The following is a 25,815-nucleotide window of genomic DNA, read 5'->3' as shown; positions in this document are numbered from 1 at the left end:
AGTGATGTCCTCCACAGGCAAAACCTTATCAAAAAAGCTTTTAAACCTGAAATTAAAATTCTTGAAAAGTAAACTTGAAAATTAAATTAAAATGGGCCATTCTGTCATGAATAGCACCTTAGTAAGTAAAAGTAGTTAGCTATCTAATCAGCTGTCATCAATCTTTAAAAATCATTAACAACTACACGGTTAGTGAAAGTTGAGAGAGCAGTGTTCTCCACACATGCTTCAGTATAGTGCACCTAGAAACATAGAAAATGGGAGCAGGAGTAAGTCATTTGACCCTTCAAGCCTGCGCCGCCATTCAATATGATCATGGCTGATCCTCTATCTCAACACCATACTCCTGTGGTCTCTCCATAGCTCTTGATGGGCGGTACTTTCCCATCCTGTCCATGGCAGGTGGGACTGGAGAATCCAGCGGCAGGCAAAAAGTCGGAAATCCACCGGCGTCAAAATAGTTTGCAATTTTCCCATTGGTGAGTTAATGGCGGGTTGGTTATCCCACCAACCAGTGGTGTGAATGCCATTTGCGTTCATTAACATCTCATGAATACTCATTGAAACAGCTGCTCGCCAGGATCTTGTCACGCCTTCTAATCTTCTATCATACCAGCAGGAAATTACATCGACTGCAAACCTATTTGAAAAGGAGTGGTGTGCACAAGTCGGACCTAGGTTTACTCGTAACTTTGAGGTGAGTGCAACATCCATAGCCTACCAGCCATAGTGCTGCACCGGTCTTGTTGCAATGAATGTCACACTGCTGGAGCCTTAGGCTTGGTCTGGCCCTGCTCTTTGCCTACATTGTCCCGAGGAACACCACTGTGCTGTGGTACTCATGCAGGCATCCACTTTCAGACAGCAGCCAGTACTGCGGCCGAGGTTGGGGAGTGCAGGAGTCTTCTACTCCCGATGGTTGACACCATTGTTCACAAGGAATTCTTTGTGCAGTGGTAGTCAGGAACTCCACTTTCAGAAACCAGCACTTCAACCAGAGCTGGGGTATGGGGCGAGGATGGGGATAACGAACACAAGGTGGGCAATGGGCAAGGAAGGCTGTGGAATTTATGAGGGGGAAGGATGAACACAAGGGGGGCAAAGGAAGTGGAAGGCTGTGGAATGACAGTGAGGGGGAAGGGCGAACACATGCAGGCTTTGCACAGAGCTAGGTGGACCACTCATCTCAATTAAACTGTAGCAGGGCTCAAGATGTTACATATCTGCGATGTCATCTTGGTCACCTCAATGTGTTGGCTAGTGTCTCAGGGACATGGCAGCATCAACCACAATGCAAGTAGGGCTGCATACAGCCTTACCTTACAGTACCCTTACAGTTTAAATACATTTCATCTTCTGAGCTTTACTTTTTTGCTTCTTGAATCATTAATATCTTCAAATGTTTCCTTTCAGATAGGAGGCAAAAGCACATATGGATCCAGGGCTCAAAGTTGCCTTTGTCAGCTGGAGGAGGCGAAGAAGGGAGAGATGACGCCGTGCGCAGCTCCAGCAGGAGGCCACCCCTGAGGGGCATGGTCAAACTGAGCCAGAGCATGAAAAGGCGGGTAAGAAGGAGAGACCCCCCCCTAATGGAGACGAATTGCCAATCCTATGGTCTATCGTAGAAGAGTCTCCTATTTACAAATAAGTGAGAGGCAATGCTGCACACTTGTCCCAAGTGGAGGGTGCATGAGAGCGCTGTGATGGTTCTTCCAGAGCATCCTCTTCGAACGTGGTCTGGGGTTTTCGATGGTGCTCAGCTGCCTTGTGGGCCTCGATCTGCTGGTGCCTTGAAAATAGAGTTTCAGTTGATGAGCCTGAGCTGTGTAAAGCTTCATTTGAGTGTCTGTGATTGTCAAGGTTTGATCAAGTGTAGGAGCTGTGATCTATACTGGGTTGCTGGAAGCGGTCGATCTGCCCTTCCCCACAGAAGCGATCCCAGTCCTCCCCAGCCGGCTCAGCTGTAGCCTCCTCAAACTGAGGGCGATGATGTTGGCCGTCTCTCCCGGGTCTGCAATCTTACGTGCCTGTTGTGTGCTATCTTCACTTGTATGAAGAATGAGGAAAGGCATGTGATGAGAAGGGATGGAGCGGAAAGTGGATAAGATGCATGTCCCCTATGTGTGGTGAGCCCTCCCCAGAAGGACTAGAGGATGGAGTGTGAGCAACATGACGGATGGGAAGGAGGTGATGTGAAAGTCTCGATGAGAGAATGAGTGTTGATATGTGTCCCCCGCTAATGGTTGCGTGAGATCCTTGAAGAGTCATCGTTTGAATGCATGATGAGAGTTTGATATTGGAGGGAGTTGAAGGATGACTTACCCTGTCGGAGCAATTGTGATCATTCATCCTCTTCCTACACTGGATGGCGTTTCGGGCACGGTTGCCAGCCGTGTTGACTGCTCTGCAACGGCCATGCAGGCCAGAGATGTGAGGCTGCTGTGCTTCCTGGAGGCAACCCTGGGATACAGGATACACCTGTGGGTCTAGGCTCCTCTGAATATGGCCTGGAGGGCATCGTGGGTAACGGAGGGTGCTGCCTTCTTCTTGAGGCTTTTGGCCGCCTTCTTGTGGCTGGAAGACATCTCTGCATGTGTCCTGAAGACAGATGGGCTGGAGACAGTGAGATGTATATGTTGGGCTGATGTTTAAGTGTGACGCCCGGACCTTCGACCCACTCCACAGCTGATGGGGCAGGTGAATCAGCTCCTGACCCGTCAAGTGATTTGGCCTGATACCCATGTGCATAACTAATGAGCTTTCAAGCGCAGAATTGGGCACGAGTTTCCACCATTCCAGCCAGCAGGACAGGCACCACCAAAACCACCTGCCATCACACTTCGTCTCAGAAATGGAAAATTCTACCCTAGAAATCTATCTGTTTCCATCTTAAATATATTCAGTGATTTGACCTCCATCACCCTCTGTGGTAGAGAATGTTTCTCCTCATCTCAGTCCTAAATAGCCTACCCTGTACCCTGAAGCTGTGACCCCTTGTTCTAGAATCCCCCCAAGCCAGAGGAAACATCACCCTTGCATCTAGTCTATCCAGACCTGTCAAAATTTTATACGTTTCAATGAGATCCCCTCTCATTCTTCTAAACTCTAATGAGTACAGGCCTATTCAACTCAATCTCTCTTCATATGACAATCCTGGCATCCCAGGAGTCAGTTTGGTGAGCCTTCGCTGCACTCCCTCTATGGCATGTATATCCTTTATTGGGTAAGGAGACCAAAACTGCACATAATACTCCTGGTGTGGTCTTACCAAGGCCCTTGCAGCTGCAGTAAGACATCCTTGCTCCTGTACTCAAATCCTTTCGCAACGAAGGTCAACATGCCATTTGCTTTCTTAACTGCTTGCTGCACCTGCATGCTTGCTTTCAGTGATTAGTGTACAAGGACACCCAGGTCCCTTTGTACATCAACATTTCCCAATCAATCACCACTTAAACGATATTCTGCCATTCTGTTTTTCCAACCATAGTAGATAACTTCACACTTGTCCACGTTATACTGCATCTGCCATGTATTTGCCCACTCACTCAACTTGTCTAAATTGCCTTGGAGCCTCTCAACACCCTCCTCATCACTGACATTCCCACTAAGTTTTGTGTCGTCAGCAAACTTGGAAATGTTACATTTGGCTCCCTCATCCAAATCACTGATGTATATTGTGAATAGCTAGGATCCTAGCACTGATCCCTGCGGTACCCCACTAATCAACGCCTGCCACTCCAAAAGACCCATTTATTCCTACTCTGTTTCCTGTTTGCTAAACAATTCTCAGTCCATGACGATATATTACCTCCAATCCCATATGCTTTAATTTACACACTAATCTCTTATGTGGGACTTTATTAAAAGCTTTCTGAAAATCAAAATACACCACATCATCTATTCTGCTAGTTATGTCCTCAAAAAACTCCAGTAAGTTCGTTAAACACTATTTCCCTTTCTTAAATCCACATTGACTTTGTTTAACCCCAACTTCACAATATGAACAAGCACTGGAAACACATCCAGTGTAAAATAAAGGAAATACTGCACTGTTTATTGTATTGTAAATTGTTTATTTCCCTCTTTTGTCATTTCTCTTCACAGCCCATCCGCTTATGAAATTTACCGGTATTGCTCTGTAATACCTTTCCCCCTCCTTTTATCACTGTCCAACAAAAGCAAATTGGATCTGTACAAGTCCAGCATCTGTAGTGCAAGTGTAAGTGCTATATATTAGATGAGCACCTCCACAGGAGTTCATAGGGATTTTTAAAAAACCCAATACAGGAAAATTATAATTTCCCCCACATCTTTCAATGTTAATTTCTCATTTTGATTTTACATTGATTTTTTTTGTTTCAATTTATGCTTTTTCTCATATGGCTTATTTAAATTTTTACCTCAGTATTTAACTTTTCCATGACTTTTTTGCATTGTTTCTTTTTAAAGTTTTTTTATTCTATTCAAAATTACATATTTCATAATAGGCATTTGTTAGCTCTTTGATTTTTATGAAGGTCATATTTGGGAAAATCCTTTTTTGTTTCTGCTGTCTCTGAGCTTTCAGAGTGCATTCACAGCTTGAACCAGAAAGTGAAGTTGGAGGAAAATATCAAATACAGTAAAGGCTGCAGGAGATTCTGAGTGAAGGCACAAAGGGCACTTGAGTGCTTATGTGGGGGCCTGAATATTTATATATTTGCTGAGACCACAGAATTATCAGACCCAACTTTCAGGTTCTGGGAACACGACAGATACAAGCCAGTGTTCTGGAAAGATGAGAGTAAAGAATTAGCGAAGGGATTCGAAAGTTGGAATGAGTCATCATATTGATTATTTTGCTCACAAAAGGTTGTGTGTCTTTATTATGCAATAAACTATATTTTCAAAGGTATATGCTGGGGTGATGAGGAACTAACATAGGCATTTGAAGGACTTCAGAAACATTTTTTCCAGAGATCTGATTGGTTGCTTATAATGTTGTTCTTTATTTAATTTTTACTGAATTCAGTTGTAATAAAATTAATGCTTTATCGTTTGTAATTTTGAACGTTTTTTAGTAAATGTGATGCTTGAGCAATTCAACATCCTTTACATGCCAAGGTCCTATTGGACGCTTCTTGTGAATATCCACTAAGTGTATTTTTCTTTTACATTTTATATAGATAGATCAATATTTCTCTCATCATGGTACCTGGGTGGGGATTGCTGGAATGAGTCCACTCTTGACAAATGGTACGAAAATACTTCAAACAGAGAATTAGTGACTATGCAGAACATTATAAGTAATATCCAATACTCACAATATTCCAGAACAATGGGTTGAAAGCGACAGCCAGGATAGCTTTATTAAACTTCAAGTCTGTCCAATCGAAGTAACTGAAAATATCGGCCATTATTGAAATATCGATCTGAAAGAAATATTTTTAAGTTTCTACTTTTGGCAAATGCAAATAAGACTTAATTCAGGTAGTACAACTTTTAGCAGTTTAATATTCAATTTACAATTTAGAAAGGTCATTAAAATGTCAGCAATGATTCAGCCAGTTAAAGTACAAGCATCTGAGTCGTAAACAGCAGCAGGAGCACAGGTATAATTCCATGTCTGAGCCAGAATAGTTGATCTCAGCTTGAAAGCCTAAACATCCTGGGCTTGGGACAGGAAAAACGTATTGGTTGCCATTGCTGATTACCATTAACGACTTTGACAAGAAGAACACATCAGATGATTGGGATTGAGTGTGATGTCTTCCACAGTCAAATAGTCAGTTGAAGTAACACAAATGACCAACTGGGTGAGACACTGCCATTTTTAGAACCGCACTCTCTCTCTAGTCAATGCTCTGAAAACAGAAGGTAGATTTTTAAAAATAGTGGAAAAAATCCTCGCATCGGTGGATCAAAAAAACTCGAGCATAACATTACAGATGACAAAAAAAGTGTCAACACAGCCTGTAAGTATGTAATAATGTGGAAGAAGAAAGTCAAGTTTAATTAAAAGCAGTTGCGGTTTGGAAATGTGAACTGTAATTCTCAAAACTATTAAGCAAATTATAGTAATTGTTACTGTAAGGAACATATCTTTATTTCTGTTGGACTGTGCAGCCACTGCAATTTTAATTCAGTTTGAGAGACATGACCACTGGACAGGATGAGAGATATATACAAGGTTGCAGTCCTGGAACAGTGTGTGCCATGAAAGACAAGATGGTGCCAAGGAAGAGTCCTGGGCCAAGGGAGCTGCCTGGCAGCAGCATTTTAATTGGCTCCTGACCAGATGACCAGGTTTTGTGTGAGAGCAGGGAAGCTACTAGCCTGAAAGGAACAAGGCCCAAAACCTCTTTCTCCTATGTGTGGAAGATTCCAGTAATTCCAGAATAGAAAGCCCCAAGCCTGCAAAGAGAAAACATCTAAAATCTCTCTTCCTTATATCTCCATAACCTGCCCTCTCCCTGAGGAAACCCCTGTAAAAAGTACAAGGGGAAAACCACTGTTAGAGATATTGAAAAGCAAGCTCTCAACCAGGGAATGTAATACTGAAAGTGCTGGAAGACCACCTCATGTCATCAACAAGAGCTGAAAGGAATTTCAAAATCAACCCATGGAGTTAGCAGTTAATATTTATTTCTCTTGTCACTAGTTAAAGACAATTTGTTCAATAAACAGTAAATACTTATTAAGTCTACAAATCTGGTGCTCATATTCTGTTAACCTAAATTAAACATTTAGATAGAATTGGGGCAATCTGGTGGTTTGGTCAAACTTTTCACATTTGTCGCGGCTTGGGGAACAGTAGGACTTAATATTACAGCGCACTATTCCCCAGTAAGTTGTGACATTATACTAACTTCACTTTCTCAAATTTGGAACATAACATAGAGTGACAATAAACAGTGATAATAAACATATGACTCTGCTATTAGTTTTAAGGTAGCATTTTAATCTAATTTCATTTTACTGGCTCTGTGAAATACAAAATATTGAAGGCCACTATAGCTACTCTTAAAAGCTATTTTAATAACAATGAGAAAATGAGTACAATCTTTGTTAATTAGATCTTGCAATCACTTAAGAAAATAGTCACTGTGTGTAACAATCAGTCGAGAGATAATTTAGAATGCTGCCTTCAGTCAAGAAGTCTTGTGTCATTGCCAATATTTTTACAATGCTGTAATATATTTCAACATAATTGCATCAGAGTGGGTGCTAAATACAGAAACCAGCTGTACCTCGCAATTCTCATCAAAATGAATGAATCTTCAGATTAAGTTGGGGGTGGGGGGATTATAATTTCAAATAGCAACAGCTTGACTGGCTGTAAAACAAACAGCAAGGCCTAGATTTTCACCTGTGCGTCAGACCTGCAGAGTCGAGAGGAACATAGGAATAGGATCAGGAGTAGGCCATTCGGCCCACCGAGTCTGCGCCGCCATTCAAGTAGATCATGACTGATCATCCATATTTATGCTATTTTTCCCCACTATCCCTTGATGTCATTATTATCCAGAAATCTATCGATTTCTGTCTTGAAAATGCTCAATGATTGAGCTTCCACAGTCCTCTGCAGTAGAGACACCACCCACAGTGAAGAAATTCCTCCTCATCTCAGTCTTAAATGGCCTACCCGTTATTCTGAGACTGTGTCCTCGTTTTCTAGAACCAACAGCCAGGGGAAACATCCTATCCTCATTTATCCTGTCATGCCTTGTAAGACTTTTCAATGAGATCACTGCTCATTCTTCGAAACTCTAAAGAATACAGGCCCAGTTTCCTCAATCACTCCTCATAAGACAATCTTGCCATCGCAGGGATTAATATGGTGTTGCACTCCCTCTATAGCAAATATATCCTTCCTCAGGTAAGGAGACCGAAACTGCTCACAATACTCCAGATGCATTCTCACCAAGGCTCTATACAATTGCAGCAAGACATCTTTACTCATGTTCGAATCCTCTTGCAATGAAGGCCAACGTACGATTTGCCTTCCTAATTGCTTGCTACACCTGAATGCTAGCTTTTAGTGACTCATGAACAAGGATTCAGAGGTCCCTTGGGGCATCAACACTTTCCAACCTCTCACCATTTAAGAAATACTCTGCATTCGTTTTTCCTACCGAAGTGGAAAACTTTTATTTATTCACATTATATTCCATCTGCCATGTTCTTGCCCATTCACTTAGCGTGTCAAATCTCTTTGAAGCCTCCTTGCATCCTCCTCAGAACTTACATTTCCATATAGTGTTGCGTCATCAGTAAATTTGGAAATATTACATTTGGTCCCCACATCCTAAGCATTGATCCTTGCAGTACCTCACAAGGCAATTCCCAACTCTGTGAGCCTGATTTCTAAAAATGCCTGACCAAAATGTCCAGGGAGGGGTGGGGACTCTATTAGGAAAAGGGACAGGTGACCCGGAACTAGTGAAGAGTTGGAGGCGGACCAGTCGCAGATTGGGTGACTTGGGCACAGATAAATAGCAGAGCCTCAAAGACCCATTTGAGAGATTGGTCATCCATGGTGAAGTCCCTATGCCTTGGAGGAGATGTCGTTGACTTTTCAGGTGAGTGGGAACACTGTACATGCTGTCCAATTATTAGCTGACCCTGGAACGGATGGCCCATCATGGGCTTTCCCTAGGAATTGCCTCCTATTTGCACTGTACTGTACTGAAATCATGGAGTGGATTCAGAAGACACAACCTTGGAGATGGCATTGCTTTGCCACCACTACCTGGTACAAAGTTAGCTGCCAAACGCGATGGATGGAGAACAGTGCCATGATCATCATCCCATCCACTTGCCTTCTTGCCACCCAACTATAAGGATGCACCAACATAATTGAGCCTTGACCAGGTTCCTCACATCTGAACACTGTCATGGCACAACAGTATGACAGAGTAGGCCAGTAGGGCTATCAATGGTTGCACAGCACAGCATGTTACCTTGGAGTTACAGCTGAAACAGACATAGCACCAAGCAATTGCACAGAGCCATTTTCTCCACCACACCTTAATAGTAATCATTGATGATGTGGTGAAAATGATTATTGCATATAAGCACACAAAAGTGAATGAGAGCATTGTAATCTGAATGGCTCATGACCCTTTTCATCTGAGAAATTATATCAATATAAATCTAATAAAGGAGATGCAAGGAAATGATAGGTCCAGCTGCCCCACACTTTTCCGGTCAGAGCCTTCAGGTTTTATTGGGCGCGATCCAGAAGAGGAGAGCAGTGCTGTACCCTGTTGGCCACCGTAATCCACCTGCAACAACCAAGGTGGCCTGGATTCAAATATCAGCTGCGGTGAGTACAGCAGGAGACCACGAGGAAAAAGTTCAATGGGCAGAATTCTTTTTCCATTTGTTCATGGGATCTCAGTGTCGCTGGCTGGGCCAGCATTTATTGCCCATCCCTAAATGCCCTGGTGCAGAGGGCATTTCAGAGTCAACCACATTGCTGTGGGTCTGGGGTCGCATGTAAACCAGGCTAGGTAAAGGTGGCAGAATTCCTTCCCTAAAGGGCATTAGTGAGCTAGATGGGATTTTACAGCAATCAGCAATGGTTTCATGGTCATCATCAGACTTTAAATTGCAGCTTTTTACTGAATTCAAATTCCACCATCTGCTTAGGTGGGATTCGAACCCTGGTCCCCAGAACATTACAATGGATCTCTGGATTACCAGTCCAGTGACAATATTACAATGCCACCACCTCCCTGAATGAAACGAAGTGTGGTGGTGGGCGGTTTCAGGAGAGCCCAGCCCGCCGTCCGTAATGGTGGCAAATCGGGTCTGATTCTGCGCTTGGAGCCTCATTAATTATGCAAAGGTGTGTTTCGCATCGAATTGCCTGCCAAGTCAGGAGTTGATTCATTCGCCCACCGTCAGCTGCCAGATTTGAAGGTCCAGAAGCCATATTTAAAAGCCAGTCCAACATACAATCTCAACCTTTCCAGCTCACCAGAGACGTCTGCAACCCATAAGAGAAAGACTGAGAGCCTCAGGACAAAATCTGCACCCCACTTCACCCACCAGGCCCTCCAGGCCTTGATCAGAGGTGTGCAGGAACAACAGGATAGCTGCAAGGAGCACGGCAGTCTCACTTCTCGGGCCTGGGACGCCATAGCGGAGCAGGTCAACGTGGCTGGCAACCGTACCTGAAATGCCATCCAGTGCAGGGAGGTGATGAATGCTCCCATTCGTCCCGCCAGGGTAAGTCATCCTTCAACTTCCCCCAATATCAAACTCTTATGGCGTCGTGCACTTGAATGGCAGCTCCCTTCAGGGATTTCACGCAACCATTAGCAGGAGACATATATCAACACTCGTTCTCTCACCGAGACGTTTACATCACCACCATCCCATCTATCATGCTGCTCATACTCCATCCACTGGCCCTTCTGAGAAGGACTCACCACAACAGGGGAAATGCATCTCACCCAACCTCTGCTCAATCCCTTCTCATCATGTGCTTTTCTTTCTTCTGTTGCACAATAGGCACGAGAGAACACAGAATGGGGGAGGGACAGCCGACATCATCGCCCTCACTTAATTTGAGGAGGTTGCCGAAGACAGGAATCGCTCCTGCGGGAAAGGGGAGATCGACCTCTCCAACCAACCTAGTACAGGTCACAGCTCCAACATCTCATCAAATCCTGACATTCATTGAGTCACATGCAGTCTTATCTAGCTCATACTCATTAACTGAAACTCTCTTTTCTTTTTGCTAGGCACAAACACATTGAGGCCCCAAGCCTTTCCAGCATCACCAGTGCAATCCCCCAGGCCATGTCCAAAGAGGAAGCTCTGGAAGAACTGACACGGCACTCACCCACACCCTCCACCAGCTCAGACACACACGTCAGTGCAGCACAGATATAGATTAGGCTCAGGCTCACTTTCTAGGGAACAGCTCACTGACACGTCCCTGCAGCAGTCGGAGGCAGGGACAGCCCAGGTCTCCGGCATTCTGAGGGCTGCTGGAGACCAGCCACCCATTTCAGATGATGAGTCTCTAGGAATGGCCACCAAATCTATGCTGGAGATGCAATAACAGGTGGCAGAACAGAGGCAGAGATTCAGCAGTCACTCAGCAGACTATAGCGAACAATGGAGGAGTCTGTCCACGTTCTGTCTGATGTCGTGGCTCCAACATGCAAGCACCTTGAGATCACCATTGGATGGCTGGCATGCACCATGGAGACCTTGATCCAGTAGATCTTGCCGGATTTGTGCTCGGCCCTGCACTCCATGGCCACACACCCTGGTGGGCACCATCAGGATGTAGGCTACATGGCAACAAGACATCTTGACCTCCCTCCAGGTGCACAATCTCCTGCAGGAGTCAGGACGGGTCCTCAGACACCCACTGGGAGAATCAGCGTCTGCTGGACACCCCAGGGGCGGCCTGTCAGGGCACTCCATGGGTGTGCAACTGGTCATAGCCCCCTCTGCCTGTGACCCCATCCACTCCAGTTTCTCAGGCTATCAAGGGTGCTTCAGCGCCTGAGCAGGCGAGTCTCATCAGGCCAGGGCACTCCAGGTCACAGGCTACCAGAGAGTTTCTACCATGGTCATCACAAACATCAGGATGTAGCAGTCATGCAGGCTGCCTTCACCTCTGCTGCAGATGTCGAGGCTGCACCCTGGAGTGGCGCTTGTGTTAGGAAAGTTAAGAAAAATTGATGTCATTTTTAGGTCATGGGTGTGCTAGACATGTAACTAAATTGCACTTTTGTTAATACACTTGATGATTATGTTAATGTTCCTGTCAACTGTAGTCGTTGTGATTTTGTGCTTTGGAGTCCTCTTATTTCAAGGTTTAGCCTACTTCTACTCAGATTCACATTCCTGTGATATCAACCTCAGTTCAACGAGTATCTGCGCCCCTTGTGTGATGTCAAGGAGCTGTGTTTAAATCTTTATTGGCAGTGTGAGATGTCAGCATTTCTCACCTTTCTTCCTCAAAGAACATCAAGTGGCAGCTCATCAGCCTTGATAACCTAGCAGCATGTGCGCCTCCTCAGCGGAGGTGGCAGAAGAAAAGACATGCACGGCAGGAGATCATCCCTAGGCGTGTTCGCATCTCAGTCGCAGCAGTGTTAGTATTAGACGGCGGAGATGGCAAGAGAGTGGTCATTCCGAGTTGAAAGAAGATGGCATTGAGGACTAGGAGGGATGTGGCCATATGCCCTCACTTGGCTTTGCTCATTCTGGAACCTGTCAATGATTAACATATTACAGGCATGTCTCCCACGTTTTCCTTCCTCCATGGTGTGATCATGCTCATACTGACCTTCAGCAACCTTCTAAGGCTCCAGATCTTCATCCTTCAATGAGCTGTCATCCTCTTCCAGTTCATCCTCAGGGAGGGGGTCACCTCTTTGCGTAGCCAGATTGTGAAGGGCACAACACACTGCAATGATGCGGGAAACCCTGTCGGGAGTGTATTGTAGTGAGTCACCTGAGCGGCCCAAGCATCTGAAATGCATCTTCAGAAGCCCTATGGTCTGCTTTATAAAGGGAGCGTGTGGAGCTGTGAGAAGCATTGTACCTCTCCTTGGAACAACTTGAGGGTGACGCACCGGTGCCATCAGCCAGCGTTTCAGTGGGTGCCCCTTATCGCCAAGCAGCCATCCCTGCAGACATAAAGGCCCCTCAAAAATCTCAGGCTCTTGGGAGTGACTCAGGGATGACAACTCCCAGGGCACCATGCTCAAATGTGCAGTATGTGCTTCCGGTGTTCACACACCAGTTGCAAGCTGATGGAATAATAGCCCTTGTGGTTTATAATCATTAGGGGCAGCTGCCATGGAGCCCGCATAGCCTCCTGGGTGCAGTCTATTACACCTTGCAGTCTAGGGAAGCCTGAGCTGGCAGCAAATCCGATGAATGTCTGGCTACCTTCATCCAGAGCAAACGCGACAGAATGATAGGCCTTCCTGTAAAAGGCATCTGTGACCTCCTTTATGCATTGATGTGTTGCGGACTGAGAGATGCCACACAGATTGCCGTTGATACTTGAAAAGAACCAGGGACTTCAAAGCCACTGGCAGGGGATACCCTCCAACTCAATGTCGTCTCTGTCTTCAAAAAGAATGTGGCATATGTGATGCACCAGATCTCGTGACAACTGCAGACGTGCACGGCATTGCCTCTCGCTCATTTGTAAATAGAAGACTCTTCTATAGTAAACCATAGGTCTGGCGTGGTTGTGTGGGACTCTCCTCCTGACCCTCCTGTTCATGCTGTGGCTCTGCTTGACCATGTCCCTTCTCCTGAAGCTGTGTGCAGAGTTGCCTCTCCCTCCTTTGCCTCCTCCATTGCATTAGGCCCCTGACAAAGACAACATTGAGCCCTGGATCCATATCTGCTTTTGCCTTCTCTTTGAAAGGAAACATTGAAGACATTAAATGATTCAAGGGGCAAGAAAGTGAAGCTCAGAGGATGACATGTTTGGAGACTGCAAGGTTCCATAGTTTTTCCTGCCCTACTTGCATGGTGGCTGATGCCACCCTGTCCCCAAGGTACTAGCACACACATCGAGGTGACCGAGCCAGCATCACAGATGTGTAACATCTTGAGTCCTGCGTGGCATGCTAAAATTTAAGTGAGATGACTGACCAACCTAGTTTTCTGCTCCAATCTCTGATAGTATCACAGTATCTTTACAGGAGGCAGCCATTCAGCTCACTGACTCTGCCTTAAACCTGTAACCTTGCACATTATTTTTCAGGTAGCAATCCAATTCCCTTTTGAATATCTCGATCAAACCTGCCTCCACCACCCTCTCAGGAAGTTTGTTCCAAATCCAATCATCCTCTGGGTGAAAAAAATTTTCCTCCACATTTTCTCCTTTTGCTAATTATTTTGAATCTGTGCCTCTAGTTCTTATGTTCTCTTCAGTGGGAACAGTTTATCACTATCTACCTTGTCCATGCCCACTCAGGATCATGAATATCTCTGTCAAGTCTCCTACTTTTCTCCAGCCTTCTTTTCTCCAGGGAAAAGTGCCAACCCTCTCCAATCTATCCTTATTGTTAAAGTTCTTTACAACTGGAATCATTCTTGTGAATCTCCTCTATACTCTCTCCAAAACCTTCACATTCTTCCTCATGTATGGCACCCAGAACTGGGTGCAGTACTCCAGGTAAGGCCTAACTAGTATCTTATTCAAGTTCAACATGACCTCCTTACTCTTGTACTCAATGCCCCTATTAATAAAGCCTAAGATACTATATGCTTTTTAACTGGTCTCAACATGCTTTGCAATCTTCAATGGTCTATGCATGTATACACCGAGGTCCCTCTGTTCCTGCGCCTCCTTTAGAGGCTCTCCTTTATTTTACACTGTCTCACTATATCTTTCCTGCCAAAATGAATCACCTCACACTTCTCTGCACTGAACTTCATCTGCCACTTGTCTGCCCAATCCATCAACGTGTCTATGTTCTTTTGAAGTTCAAGACTATCCCCATCATAGTTGACAACATTTCCGATCTTCATACGATCTGCAAATTTTGAAATTATGCCTTGCACACCACAGTCTAGGTCATTAATATAAGAGGAAGAGCAAGGGTTCCAATGCTGACCCCTGGGGAACTCCACTACAAACCTTCCTCCAATCTGAAAACCAACCATATATCACTACTCTAATTCTTGTCACTTAGCCAATTTCTTATCCAAGTGCCCACTTTCCCTTTTATTCCATGAGCTAGAATTTTGCTCACAAGTCTGTTGTGTGGTTCTGTATCATATGCCTTTTGAAAATCCATAAACACATCAACAGCATTTCCCTTATCAACCTTCTCTGATACCTGCTCAAAAAACTCCAAGTTAGTTAAACATAATTTTCCTATAATGAGTCCATGCTGGTTTTCGTTAATTTGTTCTGCACTTGTTAAGTGACTATTGATTTTATCCCGTACTGTAGTTTCCAGATGTTTCCCGACCACTGAGGTCAAACTGACAGGTCTGTACCTGCCAGCTTTATTCCTGCACCCCTTTTTGAACAAGGGTGTAACACTGGCAGTTCTCCAGTCCTCTGGCACCTCCCCTTTTTCTAAGGAAGACTGGAAGATTATCACCAGTGACTCTACAATTTCCACTCTCACTTCCCTCAGTACCCTTGATGCATCTCATCCGGTCCTGGTACCTTATCTATTTTAAGCAATGATAGCCTGTCCAACACCTCCTTCCTCTCAATTGTAAGCTCTTCTATTGTACCAGTTATCTCCACTCACACCTCAGCCTGGGTAGCATCTTCTTCCTTTGCAAAGACAGATGCAAAGTACTCATTCAATACCTCCATTATTTCTCCAGCCTCCAAATGCAAGTCCCCTTTTTTGTCCCTAACTGATCCTATTTTTTCTTTTACCACCCTTTTATTATTTACATGCCGATGGAAGATCTTGAAATTCCCCTTTATGTTCGCTGCCAGCCTCTATTCACACTCTCTCCTGGTTTTTCTTATTAGTTTCTTCACTTCCCCTCTGGTCCTCTATATTCAGCCTGATTCTCCATTGTATTTTCTACCTGACATTTGATGTAGGTGCACTTTTTCCTTTTCGTCTTTACTTCTAACTCTCTTGCCTTCCAGGGAGCTCTGGATTTATTTGTCCTACCTTTCCCCTTCAAGGGAATATATCTTGACATTGCCTGCAATACATTTTCTTTGAAGGTGGCCCATTGTTCAACCACCATCCTTTCTGCTAACATCTGATTCCAACTCACTCGACACAGCTGTATTCTCATCCCATCAAAGTTGGCTTTCCCCTAATTAATTATCCCTGCTCTGGATTGTTCCCTGTCCTTTTCCATGATTAACCTAAATCTTATGATACAATGGTCACGGTCCCTGAGAGGCTCTCCCACTGATATTTGATCCACTTGGGCCAACTCATTCCCCAGAGCCAGGTCCAAAAGTGCACGTCCTGTCATTGAACTGGAAACACTCTGCTGCAGAAAATTATCTTAAACATGTCCCAGGAGCTCTCACCCCGCTTATATCTTTGTACTATTCCTATCCCAGTCTATCTTTGGATAATTGGATGAAGTCCCCCATTATGATTACTCCATAATTCTTGCATCTCTGTAATTTCTTTGCAAGTTTGTTAATCCACATCCTTTCCACTAGTTGGTGGTCTATATACTACACCTTTTTCATTCTTTACCTCTTGCCAGACACATTCCACTCTTGACCCCTCTGGAACATCCTCACTCCCAGGTACTGTAATGCTATCCTTAATCAATATTACCACTCCCACCTCCCTTTTCTTCCTTCCTGTCTCACTTAAGCACCTCGTACCAGGATTACTGAATGCCCAGCCCTTCTTTGAGTCAGGTCTCTGTTACAGCAATATCATAATTCCATTTGACAACCTGTGCCTGCAGTTCGCCATTCTTATTAACCACACTCTGTGCATTCATATACATGCACATTGGCCCTGATTTAGGTTTTTTCACTTTTCCTCCCTTATTCTGACCCCATCTAATGAGTTACTAATGCTCCAAGTGTTCTATTTATCTTGATACTGCTCTCTGATATATCCCCATCAGTTTATACCTCACTACTTCCCACTGCCAGTTTTTCTCCTCTGCGCTCTGAATTTCCCTTCTGATTCCCATCCCCCGGCCAACCTAGTTTAAACCCTCCCAAACTAGCAAATGTCCCTGCAAGCACATTAGTTCTAGTCCTGTTAAGGTGTAACCCATCCTCCTTGTACAGCCCTCACCTGCCCCATAACCGATCCCAATCCCTCAGAAATCTAAAGCCCTCCCTCCTACCCCATTCCTCCAGCCATGCACTGAACTACTCAAATCTTCCTATTCTTATGCTCACTAGCACATGGCAATGAGAGTAATCCTGAGATTACTGCTCTTGAGGCGCTGTTTTTCAATTCCCTTCCTAATTCCCTAAAATCTGCTTTCAGGACCCCATCCCTTTTCCTACCCATGTTATTGGGACCAATGTGGACCACGAGCTCTAGCTGTTCACCATCCCCCAAAAGAATGTCCTGCAGCCACTCAGGCATTCTTGACCCTGGCACCAGGGAGGCAACATACTATTCCTGGAGTCATGTCTACAGCCACAGAAATGCCTTTCTGCTCCCTTAACAATGAAATCCCCTACTACTATAGCACTTCCACTTTCCCTCCTCCTCCCCCCCACCGTGCAGCTGAGCCACGGACTTGGCTCTTGCTCCAGTTCTCTGAGGAATCATCTCGCTCACCAGTATCCAAAATAGAAAAGCAGTTAGAGAGCAAGATAGCTTCAGGGGGTTCCTGCGCTACCTGCCTGTTTCTCTTAGATACTCTGGTGGTCACCCATTCCCTCTCTGCATATGTACTTCTTAGTTGAGGTGTGACCACATCTCTAAACGTGCTATCCATGTAATCCTCAGCCTTGCGGATGCAAAGTGACTCCAGCTGCCGCTCATGCTCCGCAACTCAGAGTTCATGTTGTGAGAAACTGAAAACTCAGCTGGTGACACTTCCCTCCAGATGGAGTCACCTGCGCGACTTCCCACATCCTGCAAGATGCACATTCCACATGGCCGAGCTACACTGACATACCTTAAACTTTATATGAAGCTTTTACTACTGTATTTATTAACTTATTTTAATTTGCTAATTTATGTTAATTATTTCCTTAATTAATGATGCGGCATATTAATGACCAGTTGCTCATGGTCATTGCATGGATGCCCTTTGTCCCATTAGGAGTGTTACATCTGATAAACACGTGACAGGCCTTCATTGATGGAATACCATATATGATACAGTTGTGCCTCCTTCACTATTGCCAGCATTCCCAAATTCTACATTCCAATGTGTCACACTTGAGATGCCATGACTGTGATGTGAAGCCACTGAGTTCTGAGTAGCTCTTGAACAGTGCTAATGAAGCCATTGGCTTTAAGTGGCTTTCATCGCAAGGAGATCTTCCTCCTTTCTTTCTAAGCAGACTCCTGCTCACTACAGCGGCGAAAAGAGGCTAGAGGGCAAGTCAGAAAGGCCCCCCTCACGTTTGCCCTTTCCTGACTGCCATTCCACAGCCTTCCCTCCCCGTTGACCCCCTTGTGTTTCTCAGCCTGACCCCTCACAGCCCATCCCCGGTAGAACTGCTAGTCTCTGAAAGTGGAGGCCTGCATGAAGCCTGCACAGTTTGCTTTCATTGTTCCAAGGAACACCAAGAGGAGCAGTCCAACCCTACAATCCCAGCAGAGTGGTGCTCATCGCAACAAGACCGGCACAGCTCTATGGCAGGTATGTTCCACTCACCTCAAGGCTACCAGCAAACTGAGGATCAACTTGTGCATGCCACACCTTTTCAAATGGGTTTGACACCGACGTGATTTCCCGCTGGAAGACTGGAGTGTGGCAAGTTCGGGTGAGCAGCTGTTTTAATGGGCATTCATGACATGCTAATGAATGTGAATGGCGTTCGCACCACTAGTCGGCGGGATAACCAACCGGCCATGAAAACATTGTCGGGAGAATTGCGAGCTGCTTTTTAGATGGTGGGTTTCTGATTTTTTGCCTCCCGTTGGATTCTCTGCTCCTGTCCGCCACAAAACCCACCGCAGGCAGGATGGAGAATTCTGCCCAATTACTTGCTGCATTCTGGCAAGGTGGGTAGCTTGGCTTATCTACAGAGGTCCAAGGGAAGGATGACATCTGTATGCTTCAGCCAAGGTGCAAGACCAGGCACTTACAATCCTCAATGCTGAAGCAAAGGTATGTGTACACAGGGCAGGTGTGAACGAGCACAGAGAGAGTGAACAGAAATACCGCTACATGCACTGTATATCAGGCTAACATGAAATCATGTTTTCACTGCAGTTGAAAAGGGTGAAGAATGCAAAGGAGATGGCCCCAGCTCAGGTAGCTCAGCCTGTCCAAGAACAATTCACTCAGTTGAACAGATGGCCATGGAAATTGCAGGGTGCTTCACTAGCTGACTTGTCTGATGGTGAATTGCTGGTAGCAGGTGCTAAAGGCGGTGTTAAAATCACCCTGGAACGTGGTGGATATGGTGGTAGTCATGAGGTCAGTTCACTGAGCACAAGGGTATATTGGCATGAGGAGTGCTAGGATGAGGTGGCATCACAGGCAGCGCCAGCATGGTTAAGAACAATGGCATGCATCAAAGCATGCCTTCACAATGAGAATGGCTATATCTAAATAATTCCTTTTGTGTCTCACACAGGTCCCAACTCTGCACCCCCACCACCTTCACTCCCCACCACCACCTCTACTCCCCACTCCCACCACCACCTGACACCCCACCCACCCCCAGGTTAGATCATCCCTTGGGCATCAGGAGAGGAGGCGATGTCTGAGGAGGCAGCATCACATCATGCTAGTTCACACTCTGCCAACTCAGATGCCAGCACTCCGATGTAGCACACCTGTAGAGTCGATGGCACAGGGTGAAAGTCACCGCCACCTTCACACTGGTGTGGTATCAGAGTCAGAGACACCTGTGCACAGTCCCCCTCAGAGATGTCACAATGATGCTCCAGTGGACAGGAATGTGGAGCCTCAGGAGTCATCTTTTGGGGCACAATATTTAGACACTCAACAGCAGATGTGTGGACATCTGGCAGAGTTCCTTGAGGCAGCAGGAGCTCTGGGTCTGTGAATGGAGGAATTCATCGCCGTCATGAGTCCAACATTGCCCCAGGGACTCAAGTGCATGAACTCTGTCCATGAGAGATTGGCCACTGTCATGGACAGATACAAGCAGCAACACTCAAGAGTGGATGCAAGAGCAGCATCCTGGCCAGGAAATAGTGCAAGTCTCCCTCAGTAGCCTGGATTAGCCGGTCAGAGTATGAGTGCTGACATCCATTGAATAGGTGAGGGGTGGGTATCCTCAACAGGGCAGTTACGCTGTTGGCACAGTGGTTGTTAGAATGGACGACTGCTGCGCACCAGCAACTTATCCCAACAGCCCCACCTGAAGGCCAACCCATGGTTGTGGAATGAGCTGAGGAGGGTGAAGATAACCAGGGGCAGAATTTTGCCGTTGGTGAGCAGGGGGCGGGGCCCACTCGCCGACGCGTAAAATGATGCAGGATGACATCGGGCGGAACCCACGGCGTCACCCCGCCCCATTTAAATTTTCAGGAAGGCGGGGGCACAGCAAAATCAGCTGCGGGCCCGCCAACCTGTCAATAGCCAATTCAGGCCATTGACAGGATCATTTAAACAATTAAAGGACCTGCCCGTCCAACCTTAAGGTTGGTGGGCAGGCCAGGAGCCCCTGCGGCAAATAGAGAAAACGGCGGGATGAGGTTTCATGCAGGGTTTTAAAAATTTTGATAAAGTTATTGTGTAAATTATGAACATGTCCCAACTCATGTGACATTGTCACATGAGGGGGACATGTAAGGGATTCTTTTCTCTTTTTTAATATTTTTCAAAGTCCAGGCGCGGCCCGCTTTGCTGGCGGGGATCGGCTTTGTGCCCGCCGGAGATTGGGTAGGGCCCGCCCGCTCGACAGGCAGAAAATTCTGCCCCAGGAGTTCTCAGTACCCTCATCATCTTCCACCTCACCGGCCCCTTCACCAGAGCCCTTGTCTGCCCAACTTGTGCCAGTGACCATGACTGCCCATGCAAGATGCAGAAGCCGTACTCTGAAGGAGGTCCCAAACATGTGCTTGCATGACAAGGCCGGCCGCCACACTCCCCACTGCTATTTGGAACGAGAAGTGAACAGCCTGCCTCCACCTCCTCCAAGGCATCTTGTCTAGAGCGCTAATGGGTTCACTGTGGTTAGACCTTTTGTGTTGTATATATCACATTTCAGCACTTCCAGTCCATCTATCAGTGTATGTAAATATACTTTTTTTTTGTTCGATTATGGAACGTAGGCATCGCTGGCTGGGTCAGCAATTTTTGCCCATCCCTAGTTGCCCTTAACAAGGTGGTGGTGAGCTGCCTTCTTGAACCACTGCAGTCCATGTGGTGTAGGTACACACACAGTGCTGTTAGGAAGGGAGTCCTAGGACTTTGACCCAGCGACATATTTAAAAGGCACCCAATCAGACACTCAATCAATGCAGGCCAGGGGCTCCACATTACACTTACAGAGTCCTTGCAGGCTTGGCCTAAATAGCCAAGTGGTTATGGTACTGGGTTTGTAACCCCAAGATCAAAAGTTCAAATCTAACAAAGGCAAACTATGAAACAATGTAACTTCATCTGAAACAGATGGAAACGGGTTTGTACTCGAAAGAGTTACAGAGTCCTTGCAGCTGCAGCTCATGCTGGGGAAGCTGGCAGATCAGAGCAATCACATCCTGGGACATATAAGGGTGCCTCAGGCATTGCCTTCACTCATCTCTGTTAAGAGTGCCTTTGCCGATACACCCATTGTTGGACCAATGCTCGCCTTTGCAGTGGTCCATGCTCGCCGGCATCTTGACTTTCTAGAGAACTCACTTCCTGCTCTCGCTCCTCATAGCTCTGTGCCAAACGGCAATGGGATCTCTCTCTACATTTGGATGAGAGCCATGACAAAGGCAAAGTTGTCTGCAGCCTGCATCATTGACGCCTCAGTGGATGTGTGAACGAATTGAAGTGATACCTTGACAGAGCACGTCCTTTACTGGTTTCCCTCCATCTCAAAGCCAGCAGGCCAGGGTTAAGCCCTTTGCCTGGCCTCCATCTAGACATGGCAACCCCACCCCACCTCTTCAAGGTAAGGACATCCTGGAGGACCATAGATGGACGTTCCTCCTGTTCATGCATGTCTGCATATGGAGACAATCCTGTGACCAGGATGATGAGAACCATATGCAAGAAGCCTCCCTCTGACACTATTCCACTTGTCTCCACTACCCTTGAGACTCTATAGTGAGACCATTGCCTTAGTAGCATGTGTCAGCCAAGGCCATTCACCTGGGAGGATGGAGGTTTGGAGTCACAAGCTGGCTGCCATCCTTCGGAGGCATATTCCTCCCTTCATCATTACTTTTGACTGCACCTGATGACAAATGGCACAGGGTGAACGGCAGTTCCACACCTTGCTGGGATCTCAATGTTATGAGACCCATGAGTTGGGAACAAACCTGCTGCAATGCAGGCTTCACAGTAGAGAGGAGAACAATTAAGCATGATCAACATCAAGTTGTCTCATAATTATTAGGACGTCCCTTTCGCTGGCCACATGTGCTGACCTTGAGCTTCACACACCCAAAAAGACCCTCCTCCCACTTCAAGGGATCTTACTAACTGGTCAAGGTCAGACTGGAGAAATGGCGCACATCACCTTTCAAACTTGCTCCACTGCCTTCTACCTTCCCTATTAATTTCACCTCTCTCTCTCTCTCTGCCCCCCCACCGCCCCCCAATTATGCTAGATCCACCCAATATCACCATTCCTCTCCCCTGGCTCCACCCTTCACCTGCCTCCTGCTTCCAGCCTTGACGCAGTGTTTGCTACCAGCACTTGACTGAAGCTTGGTGAGGTCCCCAAGAAGGAGAAAGCAACATCTACTGACCTCAAAGTCATGGAAGAGGTGAAGCTCACGCCACTTATATACAGTTGTAAAACTAAACGTTCAAATTAAGTTCACTGCCAGTGAGAATTTAGGAGGACGAACTTAATTCCAGCGAGGTGGCCTTTTAATTAGCATGTATGAGATGCCAATAAATGCAAATGGAGTTCCCAACATTGTTTGTCAGGAAACTCAATCTGCCTTTACCTTGTCAAAGTTGGGAGAGCAAAATTCCAAACTATTTTTCCGCCAGCAGGAAAGTGATTTTTTCAATCATGCCAAATTAAGTGCCCTGTCTTCCACAAATCCCACTGCTGGCAGGGGCCAAAAATTCCATCCTATGTTTGTGGCCACCTGTAGCAGAGTGATAAAGACACCACTTGTAACAAGTAGAATACTTTGAAAGTAGTGGTTTCTATTTTTCTATCACATTAAAAACGATAAGCAGATGTGTACGCAATATCATTAAATGAATGAAAGATTTACAGAACACATGAAAACGCAGAAGGGGATTAAGAAAATGAAGTATAAGCAGAAGAGTGGAACTAGACCTAGGCTCCACATAGGGAGAAGGAAGGACTTGATGGGTCAAGTGACCAATTTTTACGTTGTAACATTTCATGATTCAGTGCAAATCTTAAAAGATAAGAAGTTAATCTGACAATTGAAGACGCTGGTGTCATTAGAATAAAACATAATTCAAGGAGCTGCGCGGGGGTTGGAAGAAGTGTGAAAGTCAGAAACAAATTGTCAGCCAGAGGATTCCAGGATTGCTCGACAGATGAATCTGTGAACAAAGACATGATAATAGTACAGACTGTAGGGACAACTTGTTACGGACACCATACATGGGAGGCTGAGTTACTTGTGATGTTCAGATCAAGGATTGCAAAGTTCCGAGAACATGGTCTGTACAACAGCACAATTTGTACAGGGCCAAAAAAAACCATAATAGAGGCACATCCTATCTTTGTCGGTGAATCATTCTGGTGATAATGATCAGTATAAAATGATTTCACTTTACATTTGTAAACACACTGTAGCATATAGAAAATATGATTTATGTAGGTCTTTAAGAGATGGCATAATGACATAGCAGATAACTAAAATCTAGCTGATTCTTTTCTTGGAAGGCAAAATGGCACTTAATTCTTTCAGGGAAATGATCAGACTTGAGTGAATTAATATTAAATGTGCTTAAAAGTGATTAATTTTTAACACGCAGATTGCAGTCCTGCAAGTATGAAGCCAGCACTTTTGTTACTGTCAGCACTTTTATAATGCAATGGAAATACTTTATATATCCGAAAGTACAAGTGACTTACAATATCCAAAATTCAGAACTCACAACCCTAAAACAGGTAAATGGATGTCCAAATAGCAAGATCCACTTTTTTCATACTATTTTATTTTTAACTTGCTTAATTAATCTTTAATTCTTTCATGGGATATAGCTGTTGATGACAAGGCCAGCAGTTGCTGCCAATCCCTAATTGCCCTTGAACCGAGTGCTTTGCTGGAAAATTTCAGAGGAAACTACATTAAACACATTAAAACTGAATACTGTCCAACTGCCATTGCATCATAAGATCAGTGACCATTCTTACAGTCCATTTTTATCTCTTGATTATATACACATAGTGCACCACGACTGATGCATGCTTTTCACGCAACAAACTGATAGTTTAGGCTAGTTAAAACTGGCAAATCCCAACTTTTGAGGAGTTTAGGCTAGCTAAAACTGGCAAATCCCAACTTTTGAGGGGTTGCTTGTGAGTTTAGCATATTACTTTATTTAACAATTGAATGCAATTCTGAATTGTCACTGGACAATTGGAAACCCTTGTTAAAGTAAAATAACGTTACACAAACTCTCAGAACACCTGAAAAATGCTTGGAAATGGATGGCAGAATATTTAATCGAAAACGACTGAGTTGTGATGTCACTGTCAAAGGAACATTCAATTTCAGAACAGCGGGAAGCATTTGCCAATAGTGACATAATGTTTCTCGTTCAGATTTGAGCATCTGATTTTAAAAAAACTTCACTAGTAATTGTAATGTATGTAGAGTTATTGTTTAAAAAAGAGGTTCAGCAGGTAGCTGCAGCTCAGGTGGGGAGGTTGGTTAGTGAGGTGGAGTTTAAATGCAGTTTAGAACAACAGATCCCCCAAACACCCCTGTCATGTATGGGGGGGGGGGGGGGGGGGAGAGGGGGCGTGACTGAAGACGCTCTCTGCCCCTCCCCAGGCACAGTTCGGAAGGGGTGAAGGGGGAGGGGGAAGCACATTTAAAGATGCAACTGTGGGGAGGGGGACAGGGAACCATGGCAACCACGCGGCCTGCACGGGCTGGCTGCGGAGTGATGAGCGATACCTTGCGATAATCCAGATTGACAAACCCTCCACAGCACTCCACGTCTAAATCGCTGGCAGACCTCAGGGGATCTTCGGGTCCCCGGGCACGTTGGATTTGGAGTGCGGTTCCGTTAGGCGATATTTTTTTTTTCGCCCCTCCCGCTTCTGGATAGCGATGAATTTTCGCTGTGACCGCCGTCTGAAATGCAGCGACTGCCAGTGTGCGCATGCGCCCCGCTCGGCACTCTGGGATACGTAGTCCCAATTGGCTCAGGGTCAGTGGACCACATTCGGCCACCTTGCACCTGCCAAAGCATATCTCCACTTTGTGAGGAGGTCACTGTTGTAGAGAAACACTGGAGCTACTTGACAGAAATGACCAGAGCTGAGACAATCTGATTTGGTGATGTTGATTGAGTGACAAATGTTGGTAAGGACATAGCAAAACAACTCTCCTGCCCTTCTTGGAACAGGGTCCAATTTTCTTACTTCATTTAGTACATTTTAACTATTCTTTCTAATCAACTTTTTTTTCAATAGACAAGGAGCCTGTTACAAAAAGAATTGGTGTGACTTCATGCCTGTTTTCAAAAATCAACCAGGCTTTAATCAAAATGTTCAAGGCCAAATTTCCTAACTTCATTTAGGAGTGATCACTATTTGCGTGCCTGTAATTGCCCTTTGTACCCAGCTTTGTGTACCAAGCAACTTTGCATTTGTGTTCAGGCCAGTGAAATTTTCAACCTCCTGAGAGTTCTGATATACTTGCCCCTCCTCAGGATGCTCCAAATTCATTATTTTGAAGTGCAGTTGTTTTGTGGTTATTTGAGGTAACCAGTTGCACAGGGCAATTTGCACTAGTTAATCTGCACCAATGATGTTGGTTCGGGGAGAATTATGGCCAGAACAGAACTTATTAAACCTCTTTTGTCATTGTTCAGAAAGTC

At 45.3% G+C, this 25,815-nt stretch overlaps 1 protein-coding gene across 1 annotated transcript in view; it reads right to left on the bottom strand.

Annotated features, from left to right (window-relative positions):
- Positions 1 to 25,097, bottom strand: part of pemt (phosphatidylethanolamine N-methyltransferase) — a 149,310-nt gene extending 124,213 nt beyond the window's left edge. Inside the window, exons 1-2 of the mRNA XM_041206920.1 lie at positions 24,888 to 25,097; positions 5,304 to 5,411 (exon numbers count right to left, since the gene is read on the bottom strand). Coding sequence (XP_041062854.1) covers positions 5,304 to 5,411; positions 24,888 to 25,097 — 318 coding nt within the window. The remainder of the gene's footprint in view (positions 1 to 5,303; positions 5,412 to 24,887) is intronic.
- Positions 25,098 to 25,815: the final 718 nt, after the last annotated feature.

Source organism: Carcharodon carcharias, chromosome 15 (assembly GCF_017639515.1).
Source record: "Carcharodon carcharias isolate sCarCar2 chromosome 15, sCarCar2.pri, whole genome shotgun sequence".
Taxonomy (NCBI): domain Eukaryota; kingdom Metazoa; phylum Chordata; class Chondrichthyes; order Lamniformes; family Lamnidae; genus Carcharodon; species Carcharodon carcharias.
The sequence above is the reverse complement of the archived record's forward strand: the minus strand, read 5'-3'. Positions and strand labels throughout refer to the sequence as shown.